Genomic DNA, 14,283 nt, shown 5'->3' with positions numbered 1-14,283 from the left:
GAACTGGACATAGTATTCCAGATGGAGTCTGATCTATGTAGTATGAATTATTGGCTCACATTCAGTTTACAATAAGCTGTATTCCAAGATTTCTCCCCCATGTACTTACCAAACCAAGTATCTCTCACACCATAACCAACCATTATTCATTCATTAATTATTTTAATTGAAAAACTTTGCTATTACCGCAGCTAAATTTCAGCATGTGTTTGTAAGTGATAATTTTGAAATCTATTTGTTATGTGTGTAATGTATCCCCGATTTTGTATCATTTGCAAATTTGATAAGCAATTTTTACTTCTCATCACTAATGTATTAGTAAAAATATTGAAATATAGGATCCAAGGCTAATTCTTGTAGTACCTCATATGATATTGCCCTCTAATTTGATGAAAAACCATTAATGAATAGTCTTTGGTTATAGTTTTGAGCCATCTGTGTATCAATTTGTTATTCTAGCTACGTCACACATAATCAACGTGTCATGAGGTACTTTGTCAAATGTTTTGTTGAAAGTCAAGATTTATTACATTTCCAATGAACTACAGTATGTAAATCTGGCAAGATTTGTTCTTGAAAAATTCAGATAGACTTCTATCAATCCCCACATTGTTTCCTAAGTGTTTATAGATCAACCTTTTTGAATTTTCCAAAATATCAATGGCAGATTAATTAGTTTGTAGCTTGCTGGCTCACTCCTTTCCTCCAGACACCTGGCATGTCACTAGTTCTATAATTTATCAACAATGATACCTAAAGTATCAGTGAAACCAACAGCTAATTCCTTCAGTACTCTAAAATACAACAATCCCTGTCCATATTTGTATCAGTCCCTAGGTTTAATCTTCTTCTTTCATCCTACAATTCACATACCTGGTAGAACTTCACTTTTTGTGGGAAAAGACTAAACCAAAACAGCTGTGTATTTTGTTATCAGTTAGCACCTATGTTCACTACATACCTGGTATACTGATTATTTTCATTTGTAACATATCTAAATAAACTCAGAACCAGTTCTACAATTCCAGGCAATCTATATGCATTGTTTTGTTCCTTGGCCTCCTTTCTGTCCCTTCTCCGCTTGTATTTGTTTTCACATCTCCTCTACCTTTTTATGCAGTCATACTGACTTACTGTATGTTTTTTTTTCTATGGGGTGGTGGAGGCAACAGGAATGAGGAGAAAATCTAGTTGTTCATGGATCTTTAATTGAGGTTTGTGCCTTAGCACATTGTGCAAAATAAAAATAGCCGTCATCTTGGATATGTATAACCTGGAGTAACAAACTTTTACAACTTTAAGTCTGTTTTCTTGTTAGCAGCCTCTGGCATAGTGTCTCCCTAGAGATCTCTACTGCTACCACAGTACTGTTTTTTCACAAATTGTTAAAAACTTGGTTATTCTCCTAGGCTTTGGGTTAGGATGATCACTGAGCCGTCTTGGGATTTTGGTGTCATTTGTTCTTTCTGTGTTATAAGATCAGGTTTTTGGTTGTTGTATTCCTTCTTCTTTGATACACATTGCTTTCTTTTAAATGCTTTTTTCATGGGAAACCATCAGAGTCGTTGGGGAGTTGGGAAATCTCAAAATAGAAAAATTATATCAAATCTTTTGGTCTGCATGATACATAAATTTAATTTAACAATGTACAATGGGATAAAACTGTAGTTCTCCTAAGATCATTAAATGAGTCTTATAATTGGCATGTGGTAGAGAAACCAGAGAGCTATAGTAGATAGTTTTATACTTTTTAAGATGACAAAAAAAGATTAAATACAGATGAAAAACACTTGCTTTTAATCATTGCAAAATCTGTCTCAAGGATTTTGGAAAGTGTTGTGCTCTTTCTGAATGATCAGATTTGTTGATGCACTTTATTTCTTTCTGTAAAAAGATCTATCATATGGAAAAAATGAAATACACATCTTGCTCTTTCAGACCTCTGGGCCAATGTTACGCACTTAGTAACTACATTTTTTTTCAGCAGCCATGAAATCCACTCTCAATATATCTCTGACAGATTGCTTACCAAATTTGAAACATCTTCTAGACCAGGTTTGTACAACATGTGTACCACTAAGTAATCTTGTGCAAGGTGCTGGTACTTTTTAAAAAATAATCCATTGCTGCCAACTTCACAGCCACTAGGAAAGGGACACTGCTGCCATTTTCATAACTATTTCCATTCTGAAAGACACACTGTCTCTAGGCCTTATGGGCATTGCCAGCTTCAGTGCTTCTGCCGTACCACCAAATGATTGGTACATCAGGATTCCTTTGTGCTCACAATTATTTTAGGGTATCAGTCTAGCCTTTCCCCCTTTATGAATTGTGCAGGTCTAGTTACAGACTTTTAATTGTCCTATTTTGCTTTGTTTGTAGCAATCATAGGTAAGTTTGGTCATGTTTTATTGTTTAAATGTGATCCTAATGGTAGACCTTTATTACATTTGTTTTTACAACAATATTAACAATCAGATTTTAAGACTCACCAAGTGATATGTTTTTTTTTATAACTGATATAATTTTCTCCTTTAGTAATCTGTGTTTTATTTATTCTGTTTCTGTTATGTTCTAATATTTGGTTTATTATTACATTATATTTTTTCTAATATATTACATAGATCATCACTCACAAATTTAATAATAGGAACAGCAATACGGCAATGATGTTGGCAAGAGTTTCTTGTTCTTAAGCTGTTCCTCGATCTTCAAGCATCAAGAACTTTACCTGCACAAGCACAACCAAGTTTACTTTTCCCATCTTCACCTACATTCATTTCTATTTAATTTGGCAACATTATTCAAATACAGATTATGTCATCTCTAATTATAAAGAACTTTCAGTTGTTACATTAATCAGAATATATACAAAGCACCATAGAACTTCACAGCCACAGTTGTGCATTTACTGTATACTTTTGGAGACATTCAGTGTGAAAGAGTAAGTTGTGCAGTCTTCAGGAGTAGACAGAACTATTATTTGAGAGTATGATAACATTGAAGGGGAAGGTGTGTGTGTGTGTGTGTGTGTGTGTGTGTGTTAGTGGGTCTGAAGGAAAAGAAACAAAAAACAAATGAAGCCTGAACAATGTATAATTTAGTCAGGAATGTTCTGAGTAAAGATAAATTGTCAACAGTTTTGTAAAATAATGGTGCTGCATGGATTTCAGAACAGAGTGCATTCCAGAGAACAGGTGCCAAACTGTGACAATGCCAGCTGAGGTAACACCTACCAATGATCACAAGGTCCACCTACTGTATAACTGATCCAGAGGTGACATTCAGCAGGTTCTGACCAGTTCTGGAAAACCGGTAGTGGAAATTTTGAGTAGTTCAGAGAACCAGCAAATCTCTGACTGGAGATTTTACAGTATCCTTTGGTAGTAAAAAAAATGGAATCCCACCAGTGAACTGATCACAAGATTATATCAGTTGGACACACAAGCAAGGTACCATCTTATTATCTTAAAAATCAACTGATGTTTTAGCTTTGCAACTAAGGTGACAGGTATTATTATCTCAAGGTATCTAGAGGCTTATACAGCAAAAGCATTTTGAACTTGGCTTAGTAACTAATTGCTATGTTGTTTACAAAACACCAGAAGGACATACTGAAAAACTAGTTCAACATCTGAGACCAAAAAACACCTTTCAATGAAGAGACTGGAAAGATGGGAGACCCTAGTAGACGCAAAGAATAATAATAGAGAAAATATTCATGTGGGGCACCTGCTTGCATTGCTTAGTCTGATTGTTTCTTCTAGGCATGCTGAATTTCCTGTCAAATAGCATTGCTTCCTTCCTTGATCTCTTAATGAATTCTAAAGATTAAACTTAATTCAAACACAGGATGTGTGCTACTTTTGGTTTATGGGACATTAATTGATCGTTAATAAGCCACGCCAGAATTAGAGTTTGTTGTGTTCAGATGACATGCTTAAGGATGATAAACCATAGATGGAATACGTGGTACTCCTGCTGCTGACAGAAGCTACAATGTGTTTCATTTGTTAGCCATCTTATTATAATAGTAGACATGTAAATGTGAGCAACAGCTTATTTAGATGTGCTGATACAATACAGTCAATCATGCCTATGGGTAGAATATTCATCTATGTATCATCATTGTTCACAGGTTTTACAAGTTTTTGTAGTATTATGAAACATGCAACATTTGCTTAATTAGAAATGAGGCAAGTCATCGGATGATAAAAAAAATTAGGCAATGAACAACTACTAGTAAGAGTCAAAAGGAATAAAGAAATATATTTGTCTGGAAAATTAGTTTATTCTAATAACTAAGGCTAAAGAAATGATACACAAAGGCTATATGCTTATCCCATGGAGTTCAACCCAATGGAATTCAGTGAACTTGATTTTCAAAACCTGAAACACAACTCATGCAAAAGATAGCGAGATCCAACATTTACACAAAAATAAATTCACAGCATATTCCTCAGAATAAAAATACAACCATTTTGAATTTCCACTAAAATTTCTACTACAAAATCACTTATTACAGAACTTGACACAATTTGTAAATGGTAGCCAGAGACATTTGCTCTATTGCATATTCCAGATGAACCAAAGGATGATATGTATGGCATCTAGGCATTCAAATTTAGTACATATCTGCAGCAGCTGCACTGGCAGCCTACCAGGTGCACAAATGCTATTTTTAATTACCATAAAATGGAGCAGATTGCAGCTGGCCTTATTGAACAGCAGGTTTTGGTTTATGAGATGGTGAGTTCCTTGCAGCTGGGACTTGTCACATTGCAAAGAGAGGACTGGTCTCAGAGGCAGGCTGTCAGTCATCATCTAAAATGGCAGAACACTGTTAGAGGTTGTTTTTTCTTAACTGAATAATACTACAAGTGCAAGAGCCATCATTTCACTGAACAACAAGCCACTTTAAATAAACTTTAGGAATCAAATACTCTGCAGGTTGTGGTCTCAACAGTGCAACCCTCCCTCCTTCAGAGCTCACAGATTAAGATGTTGATATCTGTGAGAACTCTTGAGTTTTCTTTTTCTGCTCCTGAATCCTGAGTGGGAGAATCAATAAGTTTTCGTTTAAAAATAAGACAAGGTGATAGCTTGAGAGCTTTAGGAAATTTGAAGCTATTTCATCGATGAAACTTATAATATTTGCAGGCATTATAGTCATTTCTAGAACAAAGAAGTATGTCCAACAAAATAAGCTACAAAGATATATTAGCCACTTTGTCCACTGAATATTCATACTGTTTAGCTGGATATAAAGCTTGGTGGTGTTCTATCTTCAAATAATTTCCTTGTAACTTTAGTCCAGGGTTTCTGTATTTGTGCTGCAAAAAATCCAGATACATAGCAACAAAGATATGCAGAAAGTTTTTGATAACTATCTATTGGTCATCTGGATTTTTGCAGCATTGTTATGATAGCACTAATGTAAGTTCGTTCTTGGATTTACATTTTGAACAGTTATCACATTGAGAGATCTACGTTAGCCCAACTTTCTATGCTTTTACTATTGAAATTTCAATGCTGGTAAGCAGGACTGATCGCCAAGCTGGACAGTAGCTCATTTATGACATTCAAAGTTTCCCAAAGCATTATTTTTAACTTTTTATGAAAGTTCTTTGCTTTAATTTAAAGCAGGGGTCCCCAACCACCGGTCCGCGGACCGTACCGATCCGCGGAACAACTCCTACCGGGCGCGCTTGCTGGGCGCCGCCATCTTTTTCATGAAAGTGCTTCCGGTGAGCTTTTCCGGGTAGAAAGCTCACCGGAAGCATGTTTTCATAAAAAGAAGATGGCGGCGCTAGTGATTTCGGTGAGCTTTTCTGGGTAGAAAGCCATTTCTACCCGGAAAAGCTCACGAGCGCTGCGCCACCATCATTTTTGATGAAAACGTGCTTCCGGTGAGGTCACGGAAGCACTTTTTCATCAAAAATGGCGGCGCCCAGCTGATGCCGGTACCGGGCGCGGCGCCCAGCTGATGCCGGTACCGGGCCGCGGCGTCAAAAAGGTTGGGGATCACTGATTTAAAGGAGTATCTCCTTCTATTCATGTTCACAGTGCATTCATTCAGAGGTGGTATTCAGCAGGTTCTGACCAGTTCTGGAGAACCGGTAGCGGAAATTTTGAGTAATTTGGAGTACCAGCAAATACCACCTCTGACTGGAGATTTTATCCTTCCCCTGCCAAGCCACGCCCACAGAACCGGTAGTAAAAAAAATTGAACCCCACCACTGCATTCATTCATTGTAAAATATGTAAAATAAAGAGACTTTATTTGCAAAGATATTTAAATCTCACTGAAATCTATAGGCCTAAAAGTGTTAAGGACTTTAAAATTATTAGATTGTCCCGAATAACAATTGTCCCTTATTCTAAAGCATTGGTATTTATATTTAAACTAGCTCGATACCCGTGCTTTGTTACAGAACTATGTAGTGAGGCTTAGTTTTTGGGGAGGAAAATAAGGGGGAAAAAATTTCTGCCTCTGCTTACCAGCATCCATTGGTATTCATCTGGCTAGCATCCTGTCAGTGTGAGGCTGTTTGGAAACTGAAACAGTATTTGCTGCGTGAGCAAGAAGGAGACAGCAAGGAGCCTGAGCGTGGCTTAGCTCAACTGTTTTGTACTAAAGCTGCTTGGTGCTGTGAAACTAAAACTGAAACTCCTCTCCTCTGCTTGTGTTTTGCATTTGGAACAGATTTCTTTTCAGGTGGGGAGGGGGAGTAGAACTCCTTAGCATCAGAGTGTGTTAATAATAATATACAAAATACTAATGCTCTGATGGTCATTTTGAAAAATCCTTTCTTAGTGAGCACCTAGAAGCCAAGAGGAACATACGTGTCAGATTTCAAGTATGCAGGCTTTACGGTTCTGGAGATTTTGTGATGATGCATGAGTGGTATTTTGCTTTTATATATATAATCATCACTTCATAATATGTGGTGGATTAGTAGTACCTCCATTCTTTTTTCAGAATATATTTCTAAAAAGCTGACAAGGTATCCCTTTGACTCTGTAGTACAAGACAGAACATAGAACTAAAAATAACTGTCACTCTCAATGCACACTAATCGGCATACATTAAAATTTCATTGCATCTCAAAGGGTCTCCACCCCCAATATGCACTAAACAGGAAAAAATAAATAAAGATTGAATGGAAATTCTAAATCTCACCCCCTCCCTCTTTTATCTAATGCTTCGAGTCATCAGTCTGCGCTTGGGGTACCGAATCCCCTCACCTGCCAAGAGATCGCCGCATAAAACTACAAGGGCAAATTTATCATCGAGGCGTTCAAAATTAAGCATCATCATCTCCAGAGTGCCTTAAAAATACTGACGAGATGGGGAAACCCCATCCAAATTGTGTAACGACATATCTTAAGGGGCAGTGAAAGTGAACGGACGGACCAAAATGTAATGCAGTGTTTTGTCTTGTTTTTGTTTTTGTTTTTAAAAACGACGTTTGGCTGGAAGGCAGCCCGCCACACACCAGCGGAATCTTATTTACAACCCAGTGAGCGGTTGTCTTTCGGCTCAGTTTTGAGCGATCAGTCACCGAGGCGGGAGACATGCTCGCTCAGCTATTGCTGTCAGAGATCTTTCAGCCTCCCGAGACCCGAGAGACAAAGTCAAGAGCGCAGTTTCGGTATGGCGCTCCCTTACGCCCGTCCTCGCACGGTTGCATAAGAGGGAGGGAGGGACCGAGCGACCGACGCGGTGACAGAGCCTGCTTTTTTTTGTTTTGTTTTTTTTCAACGTTCTATGTCCTCGCGGCACCTTCCTTCCCTCATCACGTGACGACTTTCAAGCAGGACTAGGCGGAATGGGGCGGAGCCAGCATGTGCTCGAGACTTCATTATCCGTTTGTTCCAACGAGCTGGAGCCCCGCCCACCCACCCCCAAAAAAACCAGAAGGGAGGGTGGTGTGGTGACACGTGCTTTCCTCTGCTGTCTGTTCAAGTCCGAAAAAAGAGTTTACTGTACATACTTCCGGCAACGATGCGCGCGCCCCTTCATTCACGCAACCCCCCGCGCTTCCTCTGCTTTTCTTCGCGCGCGCGTCTCTTCGAGCCGAAAGAGACGCACAAACCCTTCTACGTTTCCGAGGTGTTTCCCTAGGATCTCTCCCTCTGCGGCTCTTCCCTCCCGCCCCGCCGGGATCCGCGTTCCCCGTCAGTGTCATTTTCTCCACCGCTGTATAGTCTCTTTAGAGCGCATGCTCCAAGATGTACCTTACGTGACGGTTCCTTTTCATCGCGCGTGCCCTCGCCCGTTTGTTCGCTGGCCAGGAAGAAGGGGCGGGCGCGATCTCTCTCTCTCTCTCAATGTGGGAGATTAGGGCGCGCGCGGGAGGGCGCGCGCGCGCGCGTCAAGGGCCGGCGTTCCGCACGCGCGCTGTTGTTATTGGTGCTGCCGTCTTGACTGGCTGGGCCGGCGGCGGCTGTTGGTTGGGGCTCGTGGTGGCGGTGGGGAGGGGAGGAGAAGGCGGGGGGGCGCGAGAAGGGAGAGCAGGGTGGCTGAGGCAGTCACTCAAGAGAGTGAGCGAGTTCTTTAAAGATGGCCGGAACGGCGGCGGCGAACGCGACCCCTGTGTATTGCGTGTGCCGGGAACCCTACGATGTGAACCGCTTCATGATCGAGTGCGACATATGCAAGGACTGGTTCCATGGCAGGTAAAGGGTCTGGCTGGCAGCCACGCGTCCTTTTATTTTCGGGGGAGACGACGAAAACAAAAAACAAAAACACTGTCCCTTCCACTTTCTCGTGAGAGGGAGACCTTCGGTGTGCGCTGAGGGGGAAGGAAACAACGAACAACGGAGGACAATGAGGAAAGAGGCGGCTCGGGGCTTTTCAGCTAACCAGGAAGCAGTGGCGTTTAAGCAGCGGTCGCCCTCCTGTTCTCTTGTCTCTCTTTCCCCCAGCCCCCCCCCTTCGGTGTGGAGTTATATAAGGACTCCGGAACTGAGGTTAACGAAGAGCTTTCGGTGGGGCTTTCGGTGGAGTTTGAGAGGGTGCGGAAAAGTTAGGTGCCCTCATTCAGTTTCACGTAACAACGCTGGGGAGCCGTGACTGTGTTCTCGTGTCTTTTGTGCGTGAGTAACGAGTAGCGAGGTTAGGGTTAGTGCCTCCGTCCTCCGCTACCTAGGTGTGTGGGCTTCGAGGGGACTTCTGAGCTCACGGTGCCCGAGTTTCGTGGGCTTCTGGGGTCTTTCGGACGCGGGACCTTGTCCTCCGCGGAGGCGCGTGTCTTTTTTTGCGTGGGCGCGTCCCGCGGGAGAGAGAAGCGCCCTCCCAAATGCGAGCGCCGCGACGCTTCAAAAGGCTGGGTCGCTTCTGCCCGGAGAAGGGAGCGCGGGGTAGTGGTGGTATCCACGGACCTTGAAACAAAGGAACAAGTTTCAGGGCTGCCTCGCTGGTGACGCGGGGGACTTCTTGTGTCTCCTTTCGGCTTTGATCTTCCGACTACCGGGCTGGAACCCGTCGCTGGCGGGCGTCGGCGCTGAAGTTTTGGCAGGAGAGGCAGTTTTTCGGAGAGTATTTAGCCGAGGAAGCCCTCGCTGCTGTCGCGGCTTTCAGGGGAAGTGCTCTTTGATTGACAGCACGACATTTAAATACCCCCCATTTAACAAAAACAAGAGTCACGATGGAAGTGGCGAGACGGTCTCAATCTCCCTCTGCTGGCGTTCGGTGGGAAATTAATTTTAAAGGGGCAGAGCCCGAAATTCAGATGCAGCCAGAGTGGGAGAGGAGGTCCTGGAGCACCTTAAAAATAAATAAATAAAGCGGGCACCGAACAGGTCTTGCAGCGGTGCTTAGGCTCCAGTCTTTATTGCGGTTGCATTGTTCACGCTTTGCTACCGTTCTGACGAGCCCTAGTTCAGAATGCACCCGGCTTGCTCCTGCAGATGCGGCTTCCCTGCTGGGTTATGCGTTTGTCTGCGACGGTAGAAAGGTGCAACTCTACCATTTACGTGAATGTAGTAGTGTTCAGGCTTCTGAAATAGGTATGCGTGAGATGGTATTGTCAATTAATGGTTGCTGTATTGAGAAAATAAGTACAGTAAGGCTTTTTTTAAAGAAGGGGTTAGTTCTTGCAGAAAAACCATTCTTTAGTGTTTTTCTGTAAATTCATTATGGATAATGTGATACAGTAATTGGCATACATCCAATATGTATTTGACTGTAGAGACAGCTACTTCGGTTCTGTGCAGTTAAACTAAAATATTACCTGCAAGTTTTAGTTGAATCAATGGAGTTTAATTCTGCATAAACATATATAGGAGCATATTCTAAGTAACTTGTATATATTTTATTATATGCTTTCACACATAATTAGTTCCTGACATTAGAATAGTTGGCAACTAGACCAATAAGAAAATTGCTGTTAGTTTAAATTTATGTAACAAGAACTAATAATGTTGCATCTCTGCTAAATTTGTATTTCCAAATTAATAAACATCTAACATGTTTTTATATACTTCATGATGTTTTCTTTCACTGTAATATACTCCTAGGCATATTATCTGGAAACAAGTGTAATTGTAAACAATTATTTTCTAATTAATGTATTTAAATTAGCCAAAAGAGCATATGACCTTTCTATATATGTCTTGTACTTATTGTACTTATTGTAAATGTTTGCATTATGATCATTAATCATTTCATGTGTTTATCTACAGTGTCTTTAACTGCTCTAAATTTTAACATTTTACTTAGCACTTTAACATGCAAAATGTTAGATTAGGCTAGGAATTGTACCTTTACTCCTTAACAAAGATATTTTATCTCCCTCCTGCTGTGTTATCTGCAGCAGAGGTAGCTGCAGTAGCCTGTATACAAGACAGAGGAAGACATATGCCTTCTTTAAAAAATCAGTAGATAAAAATATTTAAATATATAGCAATTTACAAATTATTGATTTATTTAAATTACATTAATTGGCATATTTTTGCAGATGGATCCCATGGTCATTTATTTAATATATTATTCTCTGGCTACTGTGTTATATAATCTATGCATAACATGCCACACAATTTTTGAGACTGCTTATTTATTCAAAAAGTGTGTTGAATAGTGTATTTACAAAGTTCTTATGTTAGTATTATGTTTAAAATGGCCCATCTGAGTGTAAATGAGTTTTGCTATTCCTGCAAGACATTTGTGCATAATTTGATTTGTGAGCTATCCAGAGTTTGGTTCAAGATGGGCAGCTGTATAAATATTTTAAATAAATCAGATGAATAAATAAATCATGAAGTATCAAGTATTTAGTTCATAATGTATTAGTGACAGTAATTCATCAAATCCGCAAGTATTTTAAGTGTCTCACTTTAAGCAATAATTTTATTCATTTCATGATCTCCATGACCCAATATTGCATCCCACTATGCTATTTTTTAAAAGAAAACTCCAACATGTCTACTGGGCTTCAAGCATGCATGTTACTTGATAATTCATGTATGTACAGGTAGAAGTTTGAATTGTCTAACTTATTGTAGTATTTATATATTTATGAGATTTTTATCCTCCAGAAGTTGTGAATGCTCCAACACTGGAAGTTTTTAAGAAGAGATTGGATAACCATTTGTCCGAAGTGGTGTAGGATTTCCTGCCTAAGCAGGGGTTGGGTTAGAAGACCTCCAAGGTCCCTTTCAACTCTATTATTCTAATTCTAATTCTAATCCTACTTTTATTACTTTAAATCAAGGCAGCAAATTTACATAATATTTCTTCCTCCTCTTTTCTCCACAGTAACAACCCTGTGAGGTGGGTTGGATTTAGGAAGAATGGGGGGCCCAACATCACCCAGCTAGTTTTCACACCTAAAATGGGAATAGAACTTGCTGTCTCCTGGTTTCTAGGCCAACACCTACCACAAATTCCCTCTCCATTTTCTGTCATTATTTATGAACTCTATTGTTTACATTGACAATCATTTGTCTTTCTCAACATTATTCCTAGGAATGTTGAATTTGGGAAATACAAATCTAGTTTCAGTTGGGAGCAATGCATATTGCCATTCATATACACATGAAAAATTATGTTTTCTTAAATGTTCTGTTCTTAATAGTTCTGGTTCTAATATTTCTTTAATCATGCAGTACTTTTTGTCTATGTTTTCTGCAATTAGCAGGTAGTCTAGATTTTTTTCTAGAGAATTAAACTGGGAAGTTTTTAATTTAGTAGGCTGCACAACTTCTTAATATGGCGTCTTACAATCAGATTATTTATTCCACATTAAATGTATAGAAAATGGTAACATAAAGATTTCAGCAAGAACTTGCATTTTGGGGTAGTGGAACAAAACTTCTTACATAGGAAACACAATCCACTGTATATGCCTACTTAAGTGTCAGTTATTGTACCATAAGTATATTAGCACATCACTTCACCATGCAACTGAAAATGGATTCTGACAAAATAGAAGGGCTTTATTAGACATATCCTTATTCCAGAATGTGAACAGATAATCTGTCCCTATGAATTGTCACATTTGTATTTTAGCATGTACCTAGATATATCTTTGTTGTTGGCCACAGTGCTAAGAAACTTATTTCTAGTTTGCTAGCAATGTGCTTTTCCTCAGTTGGGATACTGTCAGGTGCAAGTAACCAGGAAGAGTTAGTTCAAAGTACTTAAAGCACATGCTCTATCTATACACAATAATCTGATCTAATAATCAAGATAAGTTGGGCCTACATAAGAGTCAACAGAATTCAAGGGGGATTGGATTTAAGTCTCTTGTAGGAGTATAAAGACTCCAAACTGATGATGTGTTTGACCTCACCCTTGGGCTCAGCCTGGTCATCTACAGATAACTGATGTCAGTGATCCTGCTTTAATAATATTATGTCTGAATAACTACAGTAATAATAATTGCCTTTGAAAACAGATGTGCTTTTAGTGACTATAAAGCTTGGTTAATAATCTGGTTACAAGGGACTTCCGGTTTGAGCTTCTTCAGCGACAGACTGAAACCTCGTCTCTGCGAGGTTTCGATCTGTGTGCGCCGCTGGAACGCCCCGAGCCGGCTGGTTTCAGAGCTAAGCCACCCCGTAGAGGTGGTAAAGAGGGGGGAGACTGGCAGCAGGGTTGAGGAGAGCCGCATCTCTCCTCCCCAGCTGGCCATTACTCCCTTTCCCAAAGGCGGTTGCAGCGGTGGTCAGAAATGGCCACCACAAAGAAGAACTCGACCGGAAAAGAATGTGCAGGAGGAAGACAAGAAGTGAAAGTTTTGGTTGACTGGGTCAAACAGCAAAAGCAACAAATAAGGTACCCTGGAATTGAAACTTAAAAAACAATAACATTGTTCCCTAAGAAGATTTTTAAGCTGTGAAGGAGAGAGAAAAGGGAAAGGATTTGGTTTTCTCCTTTTCCTATACTGACAGCTAAGAGACTTAAGCAAGAAATTGGAAAAAAATCCACTTTGACATCAATAGGCATTTAATGCTGAAAATAAAAAGTCAAAGGGATAATAAAGATTTCTGGATAATTAAAAGCTTTTGAAAACAGGAAAGGAGAGGAAGAATAAAAGGGCAGGATCTGGAAGGGAGGAGACTGCCTGGAATTAAAAAAAGAACTTATAGCAAAATCTCAACAAGACTTCCAAAAGATACATTCTAACTGAAATATCGCAACAAAAACCCCAGGAAGAGAAAGTCAAAAAAGAAATAAGAAGATATAACTCGGGACTATCTGGATTACTTGATGATTTCTGGATTCTTGGTTATTGTTTTGAATGACTAAAATCAATCGGGTGATTGTTTAAAACTGTTTAAAATGGCTCCACTTTTAGAAGAACTGAAAATGAAACTTAAAAAGTACAAAGAAGATGCACAAGAAGGGAGAGGTTCTTTTGGCTTTGTATTTCAGTTTTTAGAAATGGAGATTTGGAATTATGAGAAACAACAAGAAATGCCTGCAGAACAAGAAGATTGCGACAAAGAAGAAGCCATCTTTAATGAACAAGTAATCTTAGATTGGGGGAAAAAAGGAAAGGGGGGAAAGAGAATGGAAAGTTTAAGATTGGGAAAAACAACTCCCCCCAAAAATAGAGTGAAAAATAAGTATAAAATCAGAAAGCAACAGAAGAGGGAAATGCAGAAGAGAAAATTAGAACTAGAGAGACAAGGGGGTGAAAAGGGGAGGGAAAAGATGAGAGGGAAGAAAGAAAGGAAAAGAAGTTATAAAGGATAGAAGCAAAATATAGAGAAACAGGGCTTATTTAGAGATAATGGGTGAAAACTTAATGGAAAAAGGGATTCTGCAAAGGT

At 39.8% G+C, this 14,283-nt stretch overlaps 1 protein-coding gene and 1 long non-coding RNA gene across 4 annotated transcripts in view; one reads left to right on the top strand and one right to left on the bottom strand.

Annotated features, from left to right (window-relative positions):
- The window catches only part of LOC148130236 (uncharacterized), a 41,915-nt gene extending 33,532 nt beyond the window's left edge, over window positions 1-8,383 (bottom strand). For 2 of the 3 annotated variants that reach the window (XR_015750143.1, XR_015750145.1), the window contains exons 1-2: window positions 8,242-8,346; window positions 4,690-4,824 (exon numbers count right to left, since the gene is read on the bottom strand). This is a non-coding gene — a long non-coding RNA (uncharacterized LOC148130236). Of the gene's footprint in view, window positions 1-4,689; window positions 4,825-8,241 lie in introns of all 3 variants that reach the window. The other variant, XR_015750144.1, reaches the window with a different exon arrangement.
- Window positions 8,384-8,496: 113 nt separating this feature from the next.
- Window positions 8,497-14,283, top strand: part of KDM7A (lysine demethylase 7A) — a 56,555-nt gene continuing 50,768 nt past the window's right edge. The window contains exon 1 of the mRNA XM_087968496.1: window positions 8,497-8,682. Within this exon, the coding sequence (XP_087824622.1) occupies window positions 8,567-8,682 (116 nt within the window). The 5' untranslated portion in view covers window positions 8,497-8,566. The remainder of the gene's footprint in view (window positions 8,683-14,283) is intronic.

The sequence above is a fragment of the Notechis scutatus genome, chromosome 6, assembly GCF_049901735.1.
Source record: "Notechis scutatus isolate UNSWTSFEM ecotype Mainland chromosome 6, rNotScu1.2, whole genome shotgun sequence".
NCBI classification, from domain to species: Eukaryota; Metazoa; Chordata; class Lepidosauria; order Squamata; family Elapidae; genus Notechis; species Notechis scutatus.
The sequence above is the reverse complement of the archived record's forward strand: the minus strand, read 5'-3'. Positions and strand labels throughout refer to the sequence as shown.